Source organism: Lytechinus variegatus, chromosome 14, assembly GCF_018143015.1.
Source record: "Lytechinus variegatus isolate NC3 chromosome 14, Lvar_3.0, whole genome shotgun sequence".
NCBI classification, from domain to species: domain Eukaryota; kingdom Metazoa; phylum Echinodermata; class Echinoidea; order Temnopleuroida; family Toxopneustidae; genus Lytechinus; species Lytechinus variegatus.
In genome coordinates this window covers 32,722,493-32,745,999 of record NC_054753.1, presented here as the reverse complement: position 1 = coordinate 32,745,999, position 23,507 = coordinate 32,722,493, and the positions used below count along the sequence as shown (strand labels likewise).

Genomic DNA, 23,507 nt, shown 5'->3' with positions numbered 1-23,507 from the left:
GTTAATAACCCCTCGGCAGTTGTTTGCAGGTTCTAACATAAGTAGTTGCAATGGCACCGTTCTCATTATACTTTCTAAAACTGGGTTACTGGAAACTGGTATAGGAAACCAGTTTGGAAGATTGCTTTGCTAGCATTCCCATGGAAACACTCTCAGTGGGGTGGCATGTTTCACGAGAAACTTGAAACCGCAGCGTAGGCATTCCACATACAGTGTGTGGAGCTAGCTCGAAATGTGCAAAGATTGCTTCCCAAAGAACGGTTGTGTCCTTACTTATGCTAAAACCAGTATAATGAGGCGAAGCGACCTACAAAATTACATCGCAAGGTGTTTTTTTAACCGATTTGGAAGATTGCTTCACTTTGACCGTTCTCATTACACGTTAAACTAGTTTCCACTAAACTAGTTTCTAGTAAACTAGTATTAGGACAGTAGTGAGAATGGAGTCAATGTAATGCTCCTGAACATTCTAGGGTCCTGATTAATTATATCTGCTGACTTGATAAATGGTGTTGGAGGCCTTTAAACATTGTCTTGAGACAGCATTTGTGTCTCCTGTCTCATCACAATTCTCGGCTGATTATGGACTCAAGTGTCCCTATCTAAGCTCCTAGTTAGATGCACTTGACTGTTTTACATAATTTAATTCTAGAAATTAATATAGACCATAGAAATGAACCCCCAAAAAATTATCTTCCATCACAGTTTAAAACTGAAACACTCCAGTGATGTAAGGGACCGCAATATATTTAAGATTATTAGAAAGTTTACACTTCAGTTGAAGATTGTTCTGAGCTTGTTTTAATTCTCCATGCCACCCAAGGCCCTATGATAATAATAGTCTTCCTAAAACCTTCAATATATTAAACCCTGTTAATGAGTATTCCCAGGCTCCTTCATGTAGCAAAATCAAAGTCTGTCATGGTTTATAAGACAATAGATACTGAGTCACAACGACCCTTGGGGAGGATTTAAAAGTGACCCTTTTGGAGGTCATTTTATCGTTTAATTATAAAAGGCGTTCCCTCTCCTTTGTCAGCTAAAGAATTTTCATCAATGTTTGTTCAATGTTTTAGACAATGACCATGTACACCAATTTCATTACCTTAAATAGAACACGAGACACACCCTATGAATGTGTATTGTAATGTGATCATTCCAGCATTGAAAAATTGTGTTGGTATTTTCTTTTCTTGAATATTTATTTTATGTTGCTTGTTTATCAAAACTTACTGCATGTATAATAGAAGTTTGTAACTTATATACATTTTTGATGAATTGAAATTGAATTGAATGACTTCATTGGCCATAGAGGAAATTCTTTTATTTCACTAGTTTACACACTGTATGTAGATACATTGTTCAATGTATATACATAGCACAAAACAAAAAATTGTGATAACATTGTGAACATAAGGAAATTATTTCAACTTGGGTATATATGATTCATGCCAAATTTACAATACACAAGTATTTGAATTACAAGTCAAAGTTAAAGTCTGCTTTAAGAATTATTCATATCTTAAAATAATTATATTTGGTACTAGATCCCTTTGTCTTTTTGATTCTTTTTATGGGTGTGTATATTTTCCAATATATATTTAGACTTGAAGTAATTAGCGAATTCACTACGAAAATTTGAAAATTTAGTCATCACTTTCTGTTTGAAGCCAAAATATAATGCTACAAAGTGGCAACGTTATACTTACATTGATCAGGTTTCATAATTCTTGTGATATAACCCCCTGCTTTTACAATATACATCATATCATTTATGGCTTGTACATGTTATATCTGCAGTTCAGTGCCCTTCCTGTACTCCCTGTATTGTGTGCTTTTGTATTTTCTTTTGGAGTCTAATCAGGAAATGTTTTAAATTGGCTCTTCATTAGCTCAGCTATCCTCCATCGTTTGGGGCATTATTAGTGCCTTAGAACCTGCGATGTCTTGTGACTCAGTCCACATTGTTTCTTTAATTGAATAAGGAGGTGGAGAATAAAGCCGAAAGAAAGTTTTATTTGAAAAGAGATACATAGCCAGGAATGTCCCCATTGGCAAAAGTCTTAGGCCTTTTAACGGTTTAGGCTTCATTGAATCCTCTCCAAAGGACCTAGTAGTGAAAATGTGTGCTCTAGCAAAATTTACATTGTTGCATCAATTTGGTTGTGGATGTTGTTAACCAATTCACTGCTATACATAAGATCCAAAGATCGTTCTATGTATGATGATAATAGAATTAATATAACAGTGTTTTTAGCGTATACAAAGTGCAACTATAAGCACATCAGGTTTAGCTCCAGCAACCACTAAATGCCGCTGATGAATGCTTTCAAGGAATTAACCCTGCTAGGTACCATTTCACCTTACTTGGGTCGAGTGCAGCATAATGCAGATAGATTTCTTGCTGGCAATCTGACAACTGTTTGGTAAATCAAATTTGTTGAATTAAAATGAAAACAAAAATTGTGAAAAAGGTGAATTATATTTAAGGACTAAGCACCACAAAGCAGCCTAGCTGACATGAATTGACTGGCAGTGTGGAAGTGGTGTAAGCTCAGACCCTAATGAGCGAGGGGAAGTTCTTGATCAAGGATCGTAGGGGTGTTTTTTAGTGCTTTGGATGTTTAGTGGGGGGTAATTGAGTTTCACACCTTGCCGAGAAGACAGGGCTAGTCTCTGGTTTCTGAGGCAAACACCTCCTCCCTGCTAGGATTCGAAGAAAGATTTACCTTGCTTTGGATAGGGTTTGTTCTCTGTATAACATCAATATTCTATAAACAGTCCCAACTTGTTAACTAGGAGTTTTCCAAATCCTTACAAGTGATCTGCCAATTATGTAGAATGGTTATGATATTCCTTGAAATGGTAGTTACAATAGTGATAAGTCCTTTAAGCAACAGTCCTAAGGAGAATCTTGAAGTACAAATACTTTGTGAAGATGAACCATCATCTGTTGATGGTTGATGTATATAAGGTGCTCAAGTTTATTATAAGGCACAGCTTGAAGCAAAGTAAAATCGGAATTAATCTTCAAGAAATCCTTGAGATTATTTAAGTCGGTTGAGTTCTTCTGGCAGAGTCTCAAATGAAATATTCCAATTTTTTCATCTTTGGAGTTAAGATTGACCAGACTGATTTGAAAGTGTGTTTTGACCTTGTGTTCAATAATCATTTCATAGATCATTTGTTATTAAAAATCGAAAATAGTAAATGAATCTTTTTTCCATCTCCCTTTTGCTTGACTAACAATATTTTTACATTTTGCCCCTGGCAATCTTTGCAAGCTTTAAAAGCTCTCTTATGTCTTTTGTAAGATTTGGATGTTCTGACTTTCACACCATGAGGAAATCTTGTACAAGTTTCTTTTATTAAAAAAAACTTGCAGTGTAAATAGGATAGTATGGAAATCTTTGAGATACACATTGAGTAAGTATTCTGTTATGTGGTTTTATTCTACCTGAAATAGCCTAAAGCTTGTCCATGAGATTTAATAGAGTTCTTAATAAATCACAGGTGACATATGTCAGCATTTAGCAGAAAATTAGAAGATGGTTCCAATTTATCTCGTAACTTTTTCTTCTCCTTAAACATCTTCTTTCTATCTTATCATATCCTCCTCCATCTTGTTTCTTTATCTAATTCTTTCTTTTTATCAGCTTCTTATGTCTGTATTTCAACCTCATTCCCTCTCTTTGCACCTACGCCATCCCATGAAAGCATTAATCATTGCAGTTTATTTGATACCAAGATATATTTTGAGAATCATTTATTTCTATTTATTGTCACTTTATTTTTCTTTGAAACTTCTTATGTTCTCCAATTTTTGTCCCCTTAATTTCCAATCATTATCTATCTATCTCTCTCTCTCTCTATCCCGCTCTTTTACTTTTTTCCACTTTGTGCTGATAATCTCTCTTTAATTTTTCTCCTTTTTCATGAAGATTCTTCTTGGACATGATTGCACACCTGTGAAAGCTTTTGCTTTTCAATCATTCTAATTAGAACAAAACACCCTTTAATGATTTACAACATAAATCAGCTATAATACATCACCTGTTTAAGGTTATATCCAAAACCCAATTTAACTCGACTTCTGTTTAAGTACCCCTTTATTTATCCAGATTAAGACTTGTTTGATATTCCCCTGTTAGACAGAAAAGCCTGCTTCTTGCCAAGTTTCACAAGCCAAGAGAGAGAAAAGGGACTCTGAAAATTGCTACGGAACTTGAAAATGGGCCACTGGTCAAGTCTGGCACAGTTTAATATTGACTATTGTGAGATTGAAATGAAAGTATACTTCCAATCCAATTACTGAGTTTTATGGGACACATGCTGATCAAGCACATTTTATACAACTTTTAAAAACCTTATTTTGCCCTAAATTATTACAGACTTGTCAATATGTAGGCCGAACCTTTGTTCATGATAATCACTTTCCTGTTCTCGTGTTTCATAAAATCAAGATTTTTATCAGAGAATTATAAAATCATTATCAAGTGTCAGCTGCGCCTCCTACTTTGGTTTTGATTCTGTTCAAGTTTATTATCAAACATATGAAAGCTGTGAGAAATCAGATCAATACATGCCAATTTGATGATTTAAGATCAATTTCCTTTCCAATATCCCTTTAGTTGATACAAACAGAAATAAGAAGATCTAATAACATTGTTTTGATATATGATAAATTTCCCATTTCCATTTTGTAATCACTTTAAGGTTGTTTCTTTGATCTGCTTTCGAGGATGCTTTTTATGGAGAGAAAAACAAAAATACAGAAAAACACTACAGAGTACATATTGTCTAATGCTTCAAGTAGCAAGAGAAATGTTCAAGTGAAGTTATCTAACAGTTGAAAACAAAATATTTTGGAAAGATTTTCAGCTCCCGTTGTTAAATTTATAAATCTTCAAACCAAACCAAAGTACTATTATGAAGTTTTTTTTAATATGAATTGCTTATACTAAAATTTCTTACATTCAATATCATTCTGAAGTGTTTCTGTTTGCCTTTACAATTATCATTCCCTTTAATCAAATGCCTTGATTGAAATAAATGTGCAACCACTGCTTGACAGACACTTCCAAGTAAGTACAAATGAAAAGATTTAGACTCCAAACAAAATGAAAAATTCCTTTGTGAAATGTGACCAGGCATTTAGCATTTCTTACATTCTGACCATATTCATATGTTTATGCATTCCATGGTTATATAACCGGGTGATGTAGAATTGCAAACATTAGTGAGCCTACTGTTTCCTCAAATATTACAATAGATAATGCAGTTGTTATCTATGGTCGATTGTGAATTAAATAATTATTTAAGTTGGGTATGATAGTTTGTACATGTACAGTATAGCTGTTCCCCCTCATGTATAATCTCTGATAAGAAATGCCAATATAGGTACCCACATGATCGTCTGCACTTTCTTCAAAATATCCAGACCCATTTTACAAATTGGCAACGTCTCTATTGATTTGCCAGCAGCAGAGTGTCTAACTGGTTGGTATTCCGCAGGGGAACCATTATCTAATTTTCCAATAACCTGTGATAGACTGCTCTACCTCTAGGTCATGGGTTCTCGATAGTGCACTGCAATATCATTAAATTCATCTTACAGTGTTCGTGAAATGGAATCCTCATCAGCGATATATTGGAACGTTCTTATGATCCCGCTTATCTATATTACAGAGCATAATTTCTATATAAATTTGCAGTGAAACCTGTAAGCCTGTATTTAGACCACTTTATTAACAAAGACAACAAAACTGGCCCTTTTAGCAGGTGGTCTTTATGAAGAGATTCTGGTAATAGGTCTGAATGGAGAAAATTATTGATGGAAAACCAAGCATGTGTTTATTGGGGGGGTGATCTTTCTATATAAGTGGATGCTAAATCAGATTTGACTTTATTTTGTTCTGTTCTCATTGCAAATTTGCTTTCCCTTTTCCTTATCAGTAAACAAGTGATAAAAACAATCCTATCATTGCATGATAATAAAAAACAAAAGCAGACTCCTCTGCAATTCATTCACCCTCTTCAATAAATCTTTTTGCGTCTCGCCCACCGAGAAGTTGTTTTTAGAACCCACTGACCGAATAGGGGTAAAAAAGGGGAAAACGGACTTAAGAGAGAGGAAGAAATGTAGGTCAATCGTATCTATTTCCTTGAGGTCTCCCGGGAGTTCTTACAAAACTAACTTTGTGAGTTTAGGGAGGTTGGAGAGGCTTCTGTAAGTGGACTGTGGCTTTCATCGTGATGTAAGATTTGCTGCAGCATGCAACGCTGTAATTGGCCAGTCCTGAATCACAAGCTGTTGAGGAAGCAGGGGCTTAAGAGCCGATGACATTCCCAGCGAATATTTGCTAAAGAAGAAAAAACTAAAGCCAAGAATATGGGTTTAAAACTCTTGTAGATATTTTTTCATTGGATCGTTGCATCGTCAGATATTAGACCTTAAATACTTATATAGTCCCCTCCTTAAACTTGACTTACAAGTGAAAAATTCCCATTTAATCCCAATGCAAGACTTGTTCTTAACGAGATAAGGACATGGCAGCCAGCAGAAGTAGCATGAACTTAACTTTATATAAATGTCTTAACCTGAAAAATGGATTTTAAAGACCAGTTTTGGGTTGTTGAAAGCCTTTTAGAGTCTGGTGATTGGAACCTGATCGGAGTATCAGACATGTCTTTGCATAGTTCATCATCTCTTGGATGCTTGTATATCAGTAGCTAATTTGAGAGATAAACTTCTAAATCTTGTTACTGTAGGATCTTAGTTTGAGTGTATCATCCAATGGCTTTCCTTGATGCTAAAGATAGAAAATGACCTGTAGATCTTGATTGCACAGTGTGTTGCAAATGGTTCAGTGGTAGAATGGTCGGTCTCTTAACCAGTTGAACATGGTTCAAAACAACCCTTAGGTGCCATTTGGTTTAAAGGTATTCATCCCTCCTTGTCTCATTTGAAAACTATACTAAAAAAATTATACACTTAACTATGTCTATATCCTGTGGGGTTCCCCAAGGCTTCCCTTTAGGAACAGTATGTTTTGGGGTGATGTGACAGAACAGTATTAGTGAAAGATCCCTAATTATAAACATGTTTTGAAAGACCAGTAACCTTAGCATGTCACTATTACCAACAGACACCAAATGATATGCATAAATCCCATAGAACTTCAATTCATCTGGCCCATTCAAAGTGAAACGTGACAAAAAAACTTGTACAGAGGATTATACTAGTGTTCGGGATTGATTTATTACGTGTATGAATCAGCACATTATCGACACAATGTCGTCCTGGCCAAACTCTATTCCCTGCTTACTTGTTTTGTCTTTTTCAAACTGGTATTTTCTTCTATAATTACTCTTTTCCTCATACAGTGGTTAGGTGGAAGACCCCTTTTCTGTGCTTACCCCTCTCCTAAGTCATTACCCCCTTAGCTCCAGTATACCTGGTGGCAAGTTAGACTATTCAGGCAGGAATTATTAATTAACACCTGTAAAGAAAACACCTGGGATTATGATAGATTCCTCATGGGTGAACTGAAGATTGAAAAACTAGTACTCACCTATGCCCCAGTTCTCCCTCACTTTTGATTTTATGTTGAAATTATAGTCAAATAGTGATTCAGAAAAAGGCAGTTTAAAGTAGCGTGTGAGTAATATTACAGAGAGGGTAAAAACCTTAGTTTGCTAATTGAAAATCCTTAAAAACCAAATAATTTGTAACTTTGCTGCAAAAGAGTCTTCTTATTAAGTTGGCAGTAAGTGCTTCTATGTAAGCCAGTATAATGATATTATTATTAAATCTTTTTCAACCATTTTTTTTTGGTATTAATCAGGAGCATTTTAACTACTTTGCCCAAGATGAGGACCTAGGTCCATTAGTGTTATCAGTGAAGCATGAAACGATAGGCACTGAGGATGCATTGAGAGTGGTACTCAGGTCTAAAGCCGGTACTATCCATGATCTTCTTGCTGTCTCAACGCTTGGAGACTCACCGATACCAGCAAGAATCGCAAAGGTAACATACAGTCCTTGGCTCCTTTTTCACAACACTTGTTATTATTAAAAAGGAGAATAAAACCCTTGAAATCAGATGAATTCATACAAAGAAAAATCAAAGAAACAGTTCAATGAAAGTTTGAGAAAGATTGAATGAATATTAACATAGCATTAGTGATCTTGATATTCATAAGCTCAAAACGTTCTTATTGTTTGTCCAATTTTACTCAAACTTTCATTGATCTTATTCTTTAATTTCTCTGCTTTCATACAAGCTAACTTGTTCTTTGGGTTTCATTCTCCTTTAAGAACAAGAGCCAGATTACTATGACAAATTCACCCATTTCAAAAGCTGTTATCAGTTAATGTAACTCCGTTATCAGAGTAAGATTTATGAAATAGGACCATATAGTTATTATACAATGGGTGTTTGGAGTCAAGTAACTAGGCATGTTATAGCAGAAAATGAAATTTTAAGGTTTTCACAATTTTAAGGTGTTACTTATTTAAAGAATATAACCTAGTATTTTGTTTTTTCAACAAACTTTAAAAACCTAATTTGATATTTCACATTCTTGATTAATGATGAAATGTAATCATGAATGTTATGACATTTGAGGCTTCGCCCATCTAAAGATGATCCTGTCCAGGGCGCACTGTCATTATTGTAACTTTAATAAGCTGGAGCTGCCACTGGAAGAGCTCTTTGCCTTGCTATACCAAAGCTAATAGTATTTTCTTACTCCTATTTTCTTCCAGACGCTGTGTGACAGTATTACAACAGAAAGATATCAACCAGTACTTTTTCCAAAGGTGAGTATCTTCACTCCTTGTTATCTGTCTGTCGCTATGTGGGGATAGTCTGAGGCAAACACACTGTCAAATGACACTCATGGGAGCAGTCACATCTGGTATAATGAGATTATGAATACAATTGGTGCAGTGTAAAATGATGAAATAGAACGTGACTGTACCAGTACAATCCAACTCTCCAATTCTCTATACCTCTTTCTGTTTCTCTGTCTAACTCTCTCTTTCTATCTCTCCTTATCACTCTCTTTTGTCTCCCTCTCTCTCACTCACCTACTCTCTGTGTCTACTTTTTCATTATGTTTGTTAATTACACTTAAAGCAATAACAAAAAAAAAGAGTGATATCAATTAATCATATAATAAAATCAAAGCCTTTTTCAAACCAGATTCTGCAAACTTTTCTCTTCAATATTGAAGTCCTTATAAGTCATACCGAGTTCTACTGTCATCTAGGATCGAAAAAGCCGCAGAATGGCCTTCCTGGAGAAAGCCAGCGATCTAAAACCAACGTGAGCCAGAATTATGCATATTCCACACTGTCTATTTCAAGACTTGATTTTTTAAAAAGAAAAACAAAGAAACATTGTTTGAAATAAAATCTGGTTAATATTTGATTTACCAGGGTTCCGAGCTTATTGTAAGCTACGATGAACACTCCTTCGTCAACAAGTTTAAGTTTGGTGTGGTCTACCAGTGCTTCGGCCAATCAACGGAGGAGGAGATGTTTGGTAATAGGAACTCAAGCCCCGCACTTGATGAGTTCCTAGAGATGCTAGGAGATAAGGTGGAGCTCAAAAATTTCTCAGGGTAAGGGAGCTTAAGAAATAATTTCATGATTTTAATGAAAAATAGTGAGATACTACTTTGAAGTGATTTGATGGCATTTATTCCATTCATCATAAAAAACAAAACAAGGCACATACAAAGTTGACATAAGTTACATGGGAATCGTAAATGCAATGATAAAATCTGAGAAATAGTTGAATAAAAAAAAGAGTGTACATAATTTATAAATGAATGAGGAGGCAACTAGAAAGGGAAAGCCTTATTGCAAAAATCTGGAAACTGAATATATATGATATTGTAAAATACATGATGTAATAAATACTAAATACCAGATATTGAACATAAAATGTTCACTATGTTCATATTGTGGGATATTACATTTAGAATGTTGTATTTATTTTGTAATTGTTTGTAATGTTTGTAATTGTTTTGTCATGAGATTTTTCCCCAAAAAAAATTGTTTATAGCTCTTCAGTATTGTTGTGTTTGTTTGTTTTTTATTTTGCTTGTTAAGATATCTTTTATGTTAGTTTGTCAAGATAATAATTTTTAGAAAAGTCCATCTGAGTAAGCTTGAATTGTAGGAAATCCTGCCTTATAGGCATTTACAATCCATCTATCTTTTAGAGAATGACAATTAAGGCACCTAAGCAAATTTCTGAGCTGCATCTTTCATTCAGATATTCTGCAAGTGTTTTTTCATTGTTAATTGTCTCATTCCAATCGATGGCGAATGCGGGATAGCCAATGAGAAAGACACACAATGATTTTAGAGTAGGATTCATTGACGGTATATTTCATGGTGGCTTGTTTACATTCCCCCTTGTCTCTGTATATCACAAAGGTTAGGATTTGCGATGAATAGTTCCTTACAGCAATTCTGCATAAAAGACTTGTACTGAATTGATAAAAAGATCAAAATTGATGTATGAAGCAGTCCTCGTCATTGCTTTAAAAAGATATTGGTAAACTACTTGCACAAGTCAAAATTCGATTGGTTGAATATTCAGTCAAAGCGATTTTTCAACCAGATTATGCAAAATGTCTTATATGCCTTTTCTAAGTGGAATTTCCTGTAAGTAGAATGGATTGCTGTGGTCCCATAAGATTCAACTTTGGCAAAGTTATCTGTAGTACAAATACTCCATTGCCATTCACCTTTCTTTGTGTTTTATTCCTTATATTGCAGTTTTCGAGGAGGTCTAGATGTAAATCACGGCCAAACCGGCACTCATTCCATTTATTGCAAGTACCACAATAATGAAATCATGTTCCATGTTTCAACCATGCTTCCCTATACAGAAGGAGATGCACAACAGGTATGCCAATCATAATTATCTTCATAGTTTATCTCAGGTTTTCTGTCTTGCAAATATGGGATGGTCTTGAAAATTGATATCAGGATTCCGTAATACAAAGTTTTGCGATGAATTGCAAATATGAAAGAACAGCACTGATTGGCTCCTGGTCAGTAATTTAAACCAAATGCATGTGTAACCATTATCTTGATTGGCCAGTCCGTTTAACGATTGATCGCTTATCTTTGTGTTATGGTGCCCAGGTGTGGGGAGGGGGGCTATAACAGTTTTTTTTTAACCTGCAGTAGAGCTATCCATATTTTATTGTATATCTTGCTGGTCTGTATTGAGGGATACATTTGAAATGGTAGAGAAGAAAAAATGAAAGAAGGAAATTAGAAGGGGAGTAAGAGGAGAAAAGAAAGAAACAATTTTTAAAAAATCAGAGAAGAAAAAGAATGGAATAGAAAGGGGTGAAAAGGCAGAAGAGGAGAAATATGAATGTTAATATGAAGAGAGGGGAGAAGAAGGCTCTGGAAGAGAGGAGGCAGGGGTTCTCAAAATGCTTTCCATCTTATAACCATGAAGGACATTTCCACATGAAATACCATCTACCTTAATTACTATTCCTTGGTCATTTCCACATAAGACATAGAACTCTTTTCTGTTGTTTGCTTTCAATTTAGCTCCAAAGGAAGAGACACATTGGTAACGACATTGTAGCGATCATCTTCCAGGAGGAGAATACGCCATTCATTCCTGATATGATTGCATCAAACTTCCTTCATGCATACATCGTTGTACAAGCCATCCAGGCTAACTCAGAAGAAACCAAATATAAGGTGAGCTAATCTTGACTGATGGATGTTTAAATGGTTTATATTTGCCTTTTCAATTTTCATCAAAGATGAATCGGATTAAAATTTTTGAACTACATGTTTTTGAAATGTGCTCTGAAGACTTGGAAGAAGAAGAAGGATAAGAAGATAATAAGGAAGAGGCTGAACAGAGGGAGGGGAGGAAGGAAGGGAAGGGAGAGGTAATGGGAGAAGTCAAAGAAAGAATGGGAGAAATAGGGTGAGGGCGCTTTTTAGCAGTTGGTTATTTTATACAAATAAAAAATTCTAGTATGTGCAACATGAGTTTTGGGAGAACCCTAGCATCAGTAATGGTCAGGAATACTTAATTCCAGTAACCTAAGAAATTCAGTTGAAAAACTGTCCTGTATTTGTCTTCTCCAGGTAACGATAACAGCAAGGAACAATGTTCCACCCTTTGGTCCAATCTTGCCAGCTCCATCAATCTACAAGAAAGGTTCTGAACTGAAGGAGTTCTTACTCTGTAAGCTCCTCAATGCTGAACACTCATGTTACAAAGCTCAGAAGTTTGCCAGTATCCAAGCCAGAACAAGAAGTGCTTTACTAGATCATCTCTACCATGATCTGATGTCAAAGAATGAAGACATCTTTTGTGCTGTAGCAGGTATACCTCTCACAATTTCTACACGTTTGTCTTTTGTATATATAAACACTTCTGAAGTATGTAATGGGCTGTTTGTGTGTTTGTTGATTCTCGTAGCCAATCACTAAATTTATGAGATTATTTATGGGCCATTTGAAGTTGTTTAAAATGTTACCAAGAAGGAAAGACCGCTAAATACAAAGAAATTGAAAGTTTAAGAAAATACCATAGAATTGAAAATTGGTTGAAAAAATTATTCAACTTCCACTTCATTCACATTTTTGACATATCACCAGAGCTTTAGACAGGATTTAATATGTGATTCATTTGTGAAGCTGTGCTTCTAATTCTTCCTTGTATGGTGTATAAAATATTTACTCTTTTATAAAGTCCTGTAAGTGATATTGACAATCCTTTTCAGCTCATGATAGATGCCATACAATAAAAGCCAGCTTCAAGGAAAAGATTTTATCATCCATAGCCATATAAAAACATATATTCAATGGTAATTACAATACATAGTGCGGAAAGAATAAACTATTAGTGGAATGCTTGTGGAGAATGACCTATATTGAAAGAGAACAGGAAAAAAATCAAAATCATATTTACAAATGTTCTAGCCAATGTCATGTTACGTTATATGCAAATGACTTATCTTTGTATTTTTAGGAGATGACATCATCTCACCTCTCCAGTCCAGTCAGGGTAAGGGAGACTATTCACCAGGAGGTAACAGCAGACTACTCAAGAGCTTCAAGAACGCCTTTAGAGGGCGCACTACATCTCTGGAGAGCACAGGGTCATCAGGGACGCTACCCAAGAATGTCAATGGAAATACATTGTTTGTCGGAACAGAGGGGTTGTCAAGGCCGCCTGTGGATCAAGCTGATAGCACAAGCCCAGCTGTGAGTTGATGAGATGGAATAAGAGGAGGAAGGGGAAGAGTGTAGATGATGGTAGTGGTTCTGATGTTGGCGGTGCTGGTGATGATGACGACGACGACGATAGTGGTGGTGGTGATGACGACGACAATGATGAGATGGAATAAGAGGAGGAAGAGTGTAGATGATGGTAGTGGTAGTGGTTCTGATGTTGGCGGTGCTGGTGATGATGATGATGATGATGATGACAATATTGCTGCTGTTAAGGATATTATTATGATGGAAAAAGTTAGTTCTGGAAATAAAAATCACAACAATATATGTGCATATATATAGCAGATAAATTATTGAGAATATTAGGGAAAATATATTCAGAATTTTTTAAATGAAAGTTATGTTACATTTCTTGCAAAAGGAATGTCATTTGTGTTGCAAAAGTATGTATACATGTGTAAGTGATTGATATTTTGAGAAAAATGAAAATGAAAAAGCTGACTATTTGTTTTGTTTTGTTTTTTGCATGTTTAGACGAAGCAGAGATCAAACAGCAGGTCATCACAAAGATCAGTCCAAAGCTTTGGAAGCGCAGACAAGAAAGAACCAAAGAAAAAAAGGTTAGGAAATCTTAGTCTTCATTACATTATTCTTTCTCTTACCAGCCTGTTAGTCAAACACCCTAAGTTTTATAAGATGTGATGTTTAATGACTATATCTGTTTTTGTTTGGACATGGATATGGTATAACATGGTCTGAGGGAACTGTTTGTTTTTATTGATGTGTAAATATTAAAAAAAAAAAACTTGGAATATATTTTTGTCAACCTGATTTATCTTGGACCTCTTATCTCTTGTTCTCATAAAACCACTTGAGGAAAATGAACTATAATTCACTTTTCTCTTTGAAGTGACTTTATATTTGTTCCCATCTCCTAAATTCTCCCCTTTTTTCATGTATCTGTACATTTATATCCATGATCTATAAACTCTACCCTCACTTTTTATCATTATTCCATTATTTATGAGGTCAATTCAATGAAGTATATTCGTCCAACCAACTATATGAGGAACCTTCATGAACCGATTTGTCTCTGTTTTCTAGTTTGTAAAAAAAGGTTTAAAGCCCTCAAATAAGTGTGATTTCGAAAGTTGGTAAAGTGGAGTAAACTTGAGAAGGAAAGCGTGGGCGGACATACCACAATTCTGATCATTTCTGGAATCGTTCATGTAATGAATAATTTTCATTTTCATTTGTTCAAACTCTAGGGACAGTGTCCTCAGCCGATCCTCCCATTCATCAGAGAGTATTAACGGTAGCCAAGAGTCTCATAAGTCTTCCTCTAACTCACTCAACAGTTCACCTGATATCAATGCTAGCTCACAACAGCAAAGGTAAAACACAGGGAGAGAGAGAGAGAGGGGGAGAGAGACAGAGAAGGGGATAGAGAGAAATAAAATAAGAGAGAGAGGTTGAGAAAATGGTCCCGTAACATAAAGGTTAGCGATTAATTGTACGCTTGATTTTCACGATTGATTGTACATTGTAATCTATGCAATCAATTGTAAAAAAAAATGTTCTACGATCATTGCTAACCTTTGTGTTATGGGACCAGTAAGCACAATTTGGATTTAAAGTCTGAGAAAGTAGAAAAGACAAATGTCTAATATAAACTAAAGAGAAGCATTATGGTTAGAAAGAGAAGTAAGGCAAATCACAGATGGGCAAATAAGTTTTGAAGGGGGTAGGGTAATAAAGGAATATAAACAGACAAAGAAACTTGAGACATCAAGAGGAAGGGGAAATGTATGCTCTCTTTTATTTCATGATTTGTTGTCATCCGTTTTATGTAGCACCATATATTAATTTTCATGTCCTGTTCTGTTGCCTCTAGGATATACACCAGAGTATCACCTAGTAATTCATTGGATAGCTTCAATAGTGATGAAGATGCCCAGCTACACCACGAGTCACATGATCACCATGACGATTCTGATACAGGAATGGTAAGATACTTCAATAATCATATCCAGATATGCCAAGTTCAAAGACCAGCTATGCGTGAGATTTTCTGTGAATCTGAGTAAGATCACAGACATTGTGTACAATGTATATGGGGATAGGCTGTGATAGTTGCGTGAGACAGATTTGAGGGGATGAACGAGAATCCAAAATGCTTGAGTCTCACGCTTATTGCGTGAGACTTGGTAGCTCTGCATATCATGATTGTATTTATGTCTAACCTACAATTTCTTCAGTCTTGTTACAATTTGAAAAAATGTAATTTTATTGCTTTGTTAACCACTTTCCTTTCTGTCCTTCTTGCATGCATTCTACTCTGGCTTGTTATGTTTAACTTTATTCTATAGTCCGTATGAGCAAAGTAAATTTTGATTGTTCATTTGTATTCATCACATGGATGTCATATTCCTGTGCACCAAAGTCTGTATTACTGGGGGGGGGGGTTCTGGTACTGCTGGTACTGGGTAGACCTAATTATTGTAAAGATTTTAATTTGGGAAAACCCTTGTAGTTTTCAGGTAGAAATAAATATGTAATAGTTTAATCATGGTTTATGCCAAAAATAAAACCTTAGGATGATAAATGATGTAATAATTTGAAAACCACTACAAATGGAATGTATATTTGACCCATAAAACTGTATTCCATTAATGTGTTTTTCTTTTTACAGGGGAGTATGTCATCAAGCAACAAGCCCAGTCCAATGAATCCATGTATTTGTCCTGAAGGAAAATGCTCAGCTGCAGCAGATATTGAAGGTATGCCCTCTATTCTACTTACTCCCTCTGTTTCCTCCCTTTCTTTTACTTAGGCATCTTGTCAAAATGTCAAAGCTTCGTCTTTCCCTCAGGAATATCATAAGCAGCTTTTTATTATCAATCCTCATATTCTATAATAAACAATATATAATGTTAATAGCAGAAAAGCTGCTCTGAAAAGTGGAAAGAAAAAACACAAACCACCATTATATTGGAATTCATGCTATAACACATAGCACAGACTTTTGACTAGTTGCCTTGCTCCTTCAGTTTTCATAGAGTTTTATAAAGTTAGAATACTTCTTCCCTTTTTTATGTAACTTGTGCATGATTGGTGATCCTTTGTTGATTGTAAATTTGGGGTTAAAAATATAATAGGCATTTGATCTTTATTGAAATACTTAGAAAGGCTGGAAGCACACTCTAAACCTATTTCTTGGCAAATGTTATGGTATGAAGGAAATTATTCATCAATGATGACTGCATACTGATGCAGGGTCTATGTGAGGTAGTTTATGTCTTGAGAAGGTGCTGTTCAAATTAGCTATTGTGGCTTTAAAGGAAAAATATCCCTTTCCCAGTATTTCCACCATTTAGTGTTGGCAAGGCATCAAGAATCGAAGGCATGTCATAAAGTGTGCGTGTAAAATTTTTCCCCAATTTTGCTTGTATTATAGCAAACCTAGGTCAGCAGCTGGAAGCTATGAGGCAAGAGATCATGAGATTGTCAACAGAAAAGAAAGAACTCTTACAACAAAATGTGGTGAGTATAGGCAACTTTTAGTACCTTTTTGTTTCTAATGTAAGGAGGATCTTCAAAAAAAAACCAAAGATGTTCAGTTTGCAGGCAGTTCTGTCCAATACCATGCCTTTTGGAACCAATGTTTCATAATTAACATTCACCATGCAATTATGTTCACAGGTATAGTTATGTCTTTGTATTTATGTCATGCATGACCCCTAGAATATAACAATATTGTAATTACTGATTGGGCTACCCTGTTAAAAAAATAAATGTACTAGTCCAAAGTATGAAGGGCTATGTGCCAGATGCTAGTATTGTGCATTGTTTCAGTGAAAGATCCATTAATAGGAAAATTGTACAGGAGGTCCCTTTATATTTAGGAAAATTCTATAAATTCATTCTTTCTTTGTAAACGTCCAACCTGCATTCTTCACCTATTTTATTTTACTACTCAAGCCACGAGAATTAACAACTTTTCAAATGAAATAGAATATAAAGATAAAGCATATTAGGAAGGTCCACATAGAGGAGGTTGGAATAAATTCTCTATGGACTTGACCTTTTTAAAAGAAGCAATTATCAAAATTTTGATATGATTTTCAGTTTCATCAAGCTAAAATGTCACACAAACTTTTAAACAATGGTTTTCATATTGTTTCTTTTCTTAGACTTGGCAACAAGATCTAAAGAAGCTAAAGGAACGAGAACTGAAGCACATGGCTGAGCTTACGGTGGCAAACAAAGAGCTTCATAGAATTAAAGATCACCATCGTAAGGTGGAAGACAGACTTCAGAAGTCACTCTCAACAGATGCATCCAACTGCTGAAGAGATGTTTCTTCAGCTGCACAGACATTGCAGAAGAGCGATGTCCTCAACGCTCAAAGGCACATTTCTAGATGCTGATGTAGGTGTGGACATCCGGAACTCTTTACATTGGAAAATCCTATAGATTTGAACATTTCTGATGGAAGTGTGTCACAGACACATATCTGCAGTTGGGGGATCATTGTCCAAGAAACTTGTGCTGTCATCTAAGAATGTTGAATACAAGGGTGAGAGTCAAAGATATGACTGTTTGAAAGATTCTGCTATTGTATCATCACCATGCAGTTATGAAACTGATTTTGATGCTCAAAAACAGCGCTACTTCAGATACCTTGTACCAGCGTAGGTCCAAAGTGGTTTGCTACATTGCTATTGAGGGCACTGTCAGAGGAAGAAGTCATCTAGTGATAGATGATAGAAACAGGATTAAAGCTTTGAATGGAATCTGCCTTGAATGAGAATGCCTTGAGAAACCTGACCTTGGTGCGAAGAAATAATTGACCTTGACTGGTGTTAAATTCAGAGTTTGGAATATTTCATTGACACCAGAAAGGAGTGTGCTGTGTGATTTCATTACAAGGAAAAGATACACTTATGACTTTGATTCCTTGAGAATTATTTATTGAAATAAGAATTATTTCGGTGATTGTATGAATATGTTAGTGTACTGAGGATGCAGATTACCTTTGCTTGTGTTGATTGAATCAACCTCTTGCCAAATCAATTAATCTGATCATTACTAAAGTTACACATTGTAATGGGTGTATTGCACGGCTCAACAGCCTCTGTAAGCCTACAAATTGTTACATAAAGCCAGGTAAGAAGTAAGCCATTGAAATAACACAAGGAATTACACAATTGTGATTTTTTTTTTTAGTGTTTTTGTACGAAGCATACAGTGCTTTAATAAGTGACTACTTTATTGTGGTATATTGTAATAAATTTTGTACCAAAGATTCTCCAAACCGCCTCCGTGAGCTGTTTCAGGTTCGTGTCAGAAGTTCAGAAATAATGAAGGAAGTTGCTTTAAAGAAAAGTGGTGTAGAATAAAGTGAGGTATTACTGCAGGTGGCATTTATCTGCAGAGCAGCAGATTTCAGAGTATGCATTGGGATTTGACTTTAGCATACAAGAAGCTCACAAACCTGTAGCCAATCATAGCATTCATGTATGAAAATCAGTTAATCTTCTTCAATAATTTGAAAAAAGTAATTTACTGCATTATACTTAGTGCTAAGATTCTTTGTTAGATGATGGATCATCATAAATATAGTAACATGAGAAAAACCTTTCATGAAAGCTCCCTGAGTTTATCATCTTGTAAAAAATAACAACAGTTCTTACAGAACATTCTTGCATTGGTTTAAGTAATTGTCTTGTGTTCAAAACACAATATACTGATGTCACCTTTTCTTATGAAGGCTTGCTCTTCTACCAACTGAAAGGCTGCGGAATGCAACTTCTGGCCAATTATGATGATCTTTCCCCTTTTTTTCTAAAAAGACTTTCAATCGTCAATACTTTCTCAAAATTTGCAGGGAATAGTCTTTTATTTTTTGATGGGAAACAATGGATTATTCTCATTTGAACATATGACCAGTACATGCAAACCTTGTGTGAAATTATTTTTGTAGAGAGAGAGAAGTTTCAGATCATAGTAAGCTTGGATCGGTCAGAGATAGCCTATTAATCCGCTTGTATGATACTTGCATCAGTGTACATAACTAAACAGAATGTATATACCATGAAAATATGTAAAGAATTATTGTCATAATTAAATGCCATAGGGTCCTTATGTGGTATATGTACATTTTTTCCATGTTTTGTCGGTTTTTTGGTAATCTTGTTGATTTGAAATATGTTTTAATACATCGAGTATGTTTAGTCATATTCTGTAAAAAAAAATTAAAGAGCGTTTCAGTTGGTTGTGATATGCAATGTAACATACAAAATCTTATGAAGTTATATATATTTATCATCATCCTTGCCCATTGTAGTTCATTTTTGGTTTTTATTTATCTATCTTGATATCATTTTTTTATTATCTCTAAAGTGAATAGAGAATTTTCAATCAGGGATTAAAATGGGATATTTCTACTCTCGCTTTAATTTCCCACTTTAAATGCATGTATAGATGAATATATCCCTCATGTTCTCCACAGAGACCATTATTTATTAGACAATATTTATTGGTATCTCATTCTGTTGTATAGTAGAGTGAGAAGGGGAGAACAGTGAAAAATTGTTCTTTTCTCGATGTTGGGCGAGTCCCAGACATTTTTCATTATTTATTATTCTTGGTAAAAATTGAATGAGTGCAATTGTGGGATTGGAATGTTTTCTTCTTATTTGACCTTTGTATAGACAATGTCATTTGCAATAATGTTTTATTCAATCTTTACATAAACTTGAATTGTCACCCGTTTTTAAATTTCAAGGTAATTGATGCCTGGTAAGTCAAAGAAATGAATTGATAATTAATGAATAACTTCTAACTGTGGATTGACTCGAATAAATAACTTCTAACTGTGGCTTGACTCGAATAAATAACTTCTAACTGTGGCTTGACTTGCGTGAATAAGACAATTTCCCCTCATAATTCTTCAAATAACCCAGTGGCATCTTACCTGAAGGAAAGTGAAATTTTCATCTTTCATAGTAAAAAAAAGTTATTTCCATTATCTTAACAAAGTTTATTAAGTTCCAAGGCAGAAATGAACAAAATTCTTAAATTTTCTTCCAAGAAACCATTTTAGAGAAAGCACAACGTAATTATGTGAAGATCCATATCACAGTCGATGGTGACAATGTTTAATCCGTTCATAAGTTATCAAGTTATGAAGGTATTTTTTGTACGTGAGACCTGCAACTTTTTCCAATCAGTTGCCTGAAGGCCACTGAATACCTTACAACTCGTTATGGATCCAATTTTGGAGGAAAAAAATTGCTTTTTGCATTCTTTCTGGCATTTTTATCTGAAGTTTTAACAATGACAATGCTTATATTGCAATCAAGATTATTGCAAGCCTTTAAATTACGAAGTAAAGTCCAATTTGTTTTCAAAACTAAGCCTTTTCTTATTTTACAGAGGATCATAATAGTCACAATTTTTGTTTTATTATTCACTTTAAGATTATTCAGAACATTGGTCGGTAGGATGTTCCATTTTCCAATATATCACATCAAATGTATTGTTTTATTCCAAAGTTGGGTTGCAGACCTGTCTGTAAAATGTGTAGTAGCAGTAAGAGAATAATTCCAAATCAAGACTACCCATGTTTGCTGAACTCTTTTTTTGCAACCTGTCATTAGCACCCCCCCCCCCCCCCTCATATCCATTTCATTTTTGAGCTATGTTGTTACACTCAACAGATGTCTAGTAGTGAGTCCGATTGATAATCTTACTATTCCAGAGAAATTCATTTCCATTTTACAAATGACAAGGACATTTGGAGTTGGCTAGAACTTGATTGCCTAGCAAATCAAAATGGTGCAGAATTTTTTTTTAACTGTTCAATGTTTGACTCGTTTTATTTTTTATTATTATTTAAATAACTGTTGTGTTCCCTAGACATCATCTATTTGCTGAAAATATGATTTATGAGTAAAGAAGAACAGAACTCCAAGCATTGAATCTAATGACAGGGATGGGGTTTCACAAAGCTTCTTGTAACTTTACGCACAACTGGTGACTCTTGGGTGCTGATACACACTTCCATTCAAATCGATTATATTTAATTTACAAAGATCGAAATTCAAATTTATGTTGATCAAAATTCAAATCCTTGTGAAGTAAACTTCTCATTTTTAACAACAATTTTAATTCAACTTTTGATGTTCTTCATGATTTGATAAGGGTTATAGAAGGCTGCTTGAATAACAAAAAAAACAGATGCTTTTAGGTCTCTCACAAAAAGAGTCAGCAGTTGTATATAACTTACAAACTGTATCATGAAGCAAGCACTTGGTCATTTTAATGTTACTTGAATTGTATTAAATGGCTCTTTAGAACCAATTAACATATTGGGCTACATTCAGAAAGGTGTATGAAGTTGAAACATGGTTAGAAACTGAATTTAAATGAAATTAATTTAATCTAACTAAATACAAAGGGTTTTTTATGAAATATTACATGTGGCAGACAAATGGCAGAATTGGTTCAATTTACAATTGCAATACATATATACAAATGTGGTTTAGAAAAGAAAACTGTAAAATACAAATATATGAAGTACAACACAACTCATGAAGAAAACAATTTAAATCATTTATAGCTAAAATCTACCAGATTCGTTACGTTTAATCCTTGTTCAAATCTTCTAGCCTCCAAGCAAGTTAGTTTTCTTGCAATATTCCATTCCATTAACGCATCAAATTTTCTCTAGCTATTCTCAATTATTCATTTAGTCTGTAATTTATTTCCATGTTAGATTATTGTCGTGAATCAACTTGAAGTATTGTTGCTTGGAAATTCCGAGGTAGATTACAGTGATAAAATCCATTAAGAGCCAAAAGGCATTGGATGAAAAAAAGAGCCTTAGACTTTGCATATGTGTCTGGGACTGATACCAAGGCCAATTAAAAACTGGCCTTTTGTCATTCCCAATAGACCGTAATATTACATGATGATTGTAGCTGACTAGAAATCAGACTTGCAGTGATTTTCTTTTTTACGATTTATATTTTTGTTCACGTCTTAACGGGGCCTAGATGAAGGCTGAAATTAGTTTTAATATTCAAAGCACCTTTTTGTCCTAGAAATACAATGTCCATTTTGACTTTTTGAAAGTTCAAGATTTCATAGTTTTGTTATTATTTTCTCAAGTAAAATTGGAAATAAAATATATGTCATATGCGCAATACGTAATGATTACACGTTTGTTTGTTTTAGTGTTGTATGAACATAATACAATTAAGTATACACAGTCATAAAAGCATACGTGACTCTAGACCAACTTTGAAATCCCTTTGATAAATGTCTATTACAGTATAGTGGAGGAAGAGAGAGAGAGGGGGGGGGGCAGAAGAACAAGAGGGATAAAATGATTTAGAGAGGAGGACTCTGGAAAGTGGTTACAGTGATTGAGAATGGTGTTAAAGTGAGATAGAGCAAGCAAGAGAGAGAGAGAAATCGGCAAAGACAGACACACATAGAGAAACGAGATAAAGACAATAAGATAAAGAGAAGGAAAAGAGGAAAAAAGAAATGAGAATAGTACTATATATGAATAAGGAACATGTCATGATCCAAATAAAGCTTTGTACGCTATCAACATAAATGTTACCATGATTATGAACTGTTTTGTTATTACCATGATAACAGTCAACCGTATTAAGATAATAAATGGAAATATAAACAACAATTTAATTAAAAATAAAGTACTGTTTGTGAAAAGAGGAAAAAAGGAACCAAAGTACAGTACATGTATCTCTAAATATTGGGAAATTAAGTTGTTGTTTTTTAATCTACTAATTTTCCTCTTTTTTTAATAATTTATTTTGGTTTGCTGAAAGAATCCTAAGGGCTGATAGAAAGATTTTGTCTCATCTACATAGAAGAGTGAGACTATGGGTGCCGCTTTTCTGACAGCGGCGGCGTCAATATCGAAATCTTAACCCAAGGTGAAATTTTTCAAATGACATCATAACTTAGAAAGTCTATGGATCTAGTTAATAAAACTTGGATTATTATTATTCAAGTATTACTGAACATCCTGCCTGAGTTTCATGTCACATGACCAAGGTCAAAGGTCATTTAGGGTCAATGAACTTAAACCATGTTGGGGGAGTCAATTTGAAATCTTCTTAGGTGAAGTTTTTGAAATGACACCATAACTTAAAAAGTATATGGAACTAGTTCATGAACCTTGGCCATAAGGTAATTAATGCCTAAGTTTCCAAGTCACATGACC

At 34.7% G+C, this 23,507-nt stretch overlaps 1 protein-coding gene across 2 annotated transcripts in view; it reads left to right on the top strand.

Annotated features, from left to right (window-relative positions):
• Positions 1–22,457, top strand: part of LOC121427212 (rap1 GTPase-activating protein 1-like) — a 59,415-nt gene extending 36,958 nt beyond the window's left edge. For both annotated transcript variants that reach the window (XM_041623491.1, XM_041623492.1), the window contains exons 6-18: positions 7,848–8,030; positions 8,771–8,824; positions 9,446–9,630; positions 10,799–10,928; positions 11,594–11,749; positions 12,149–12,389; positions 13,038–13,273; positions 13,778–13,863; positions 14,512–14,637; positions 15,138–15,249; positions 15,936–16,023; positions 16,701–16,786; positions 17,437–22,457. In XM_041623491.1, coding sequence (XP_041479425.1) covers positions 7,848–8,030; positions 8,771–8,824; positions 9,446–9,630; positions 10,799–10,928; positions 11,594–11,749; positions 12,149–12,389; positions 13,038–13,273; positions 13,778–13,863; positions 14,512–14,637; positions 15,138–15,249; positions 15,936–16,023; positions 16,701–16,786; positions 17,437–17,595 — 1,842 coding nt within the window. In that variant the 3' untranslated portion in view covers positions 17,596–22,457. The remainder of the gene's footprint in view (positions 1–7,847; positions 8,031–8,770; positions 8,825–9,445; positions 9,631–10,798; positions 10,929–11,593; positions 11,750–12,148; positions 12,390–13,037; positions 13,274–13,777; positions 13,864–14,511; positions 14,638–15,137; positions 15,250–15,935; positions 16,024–16,700; positions 16,787–17,436) is intronic.
• Positions 22,458–23,507: the final 1,050 nt, after the last annotated feature.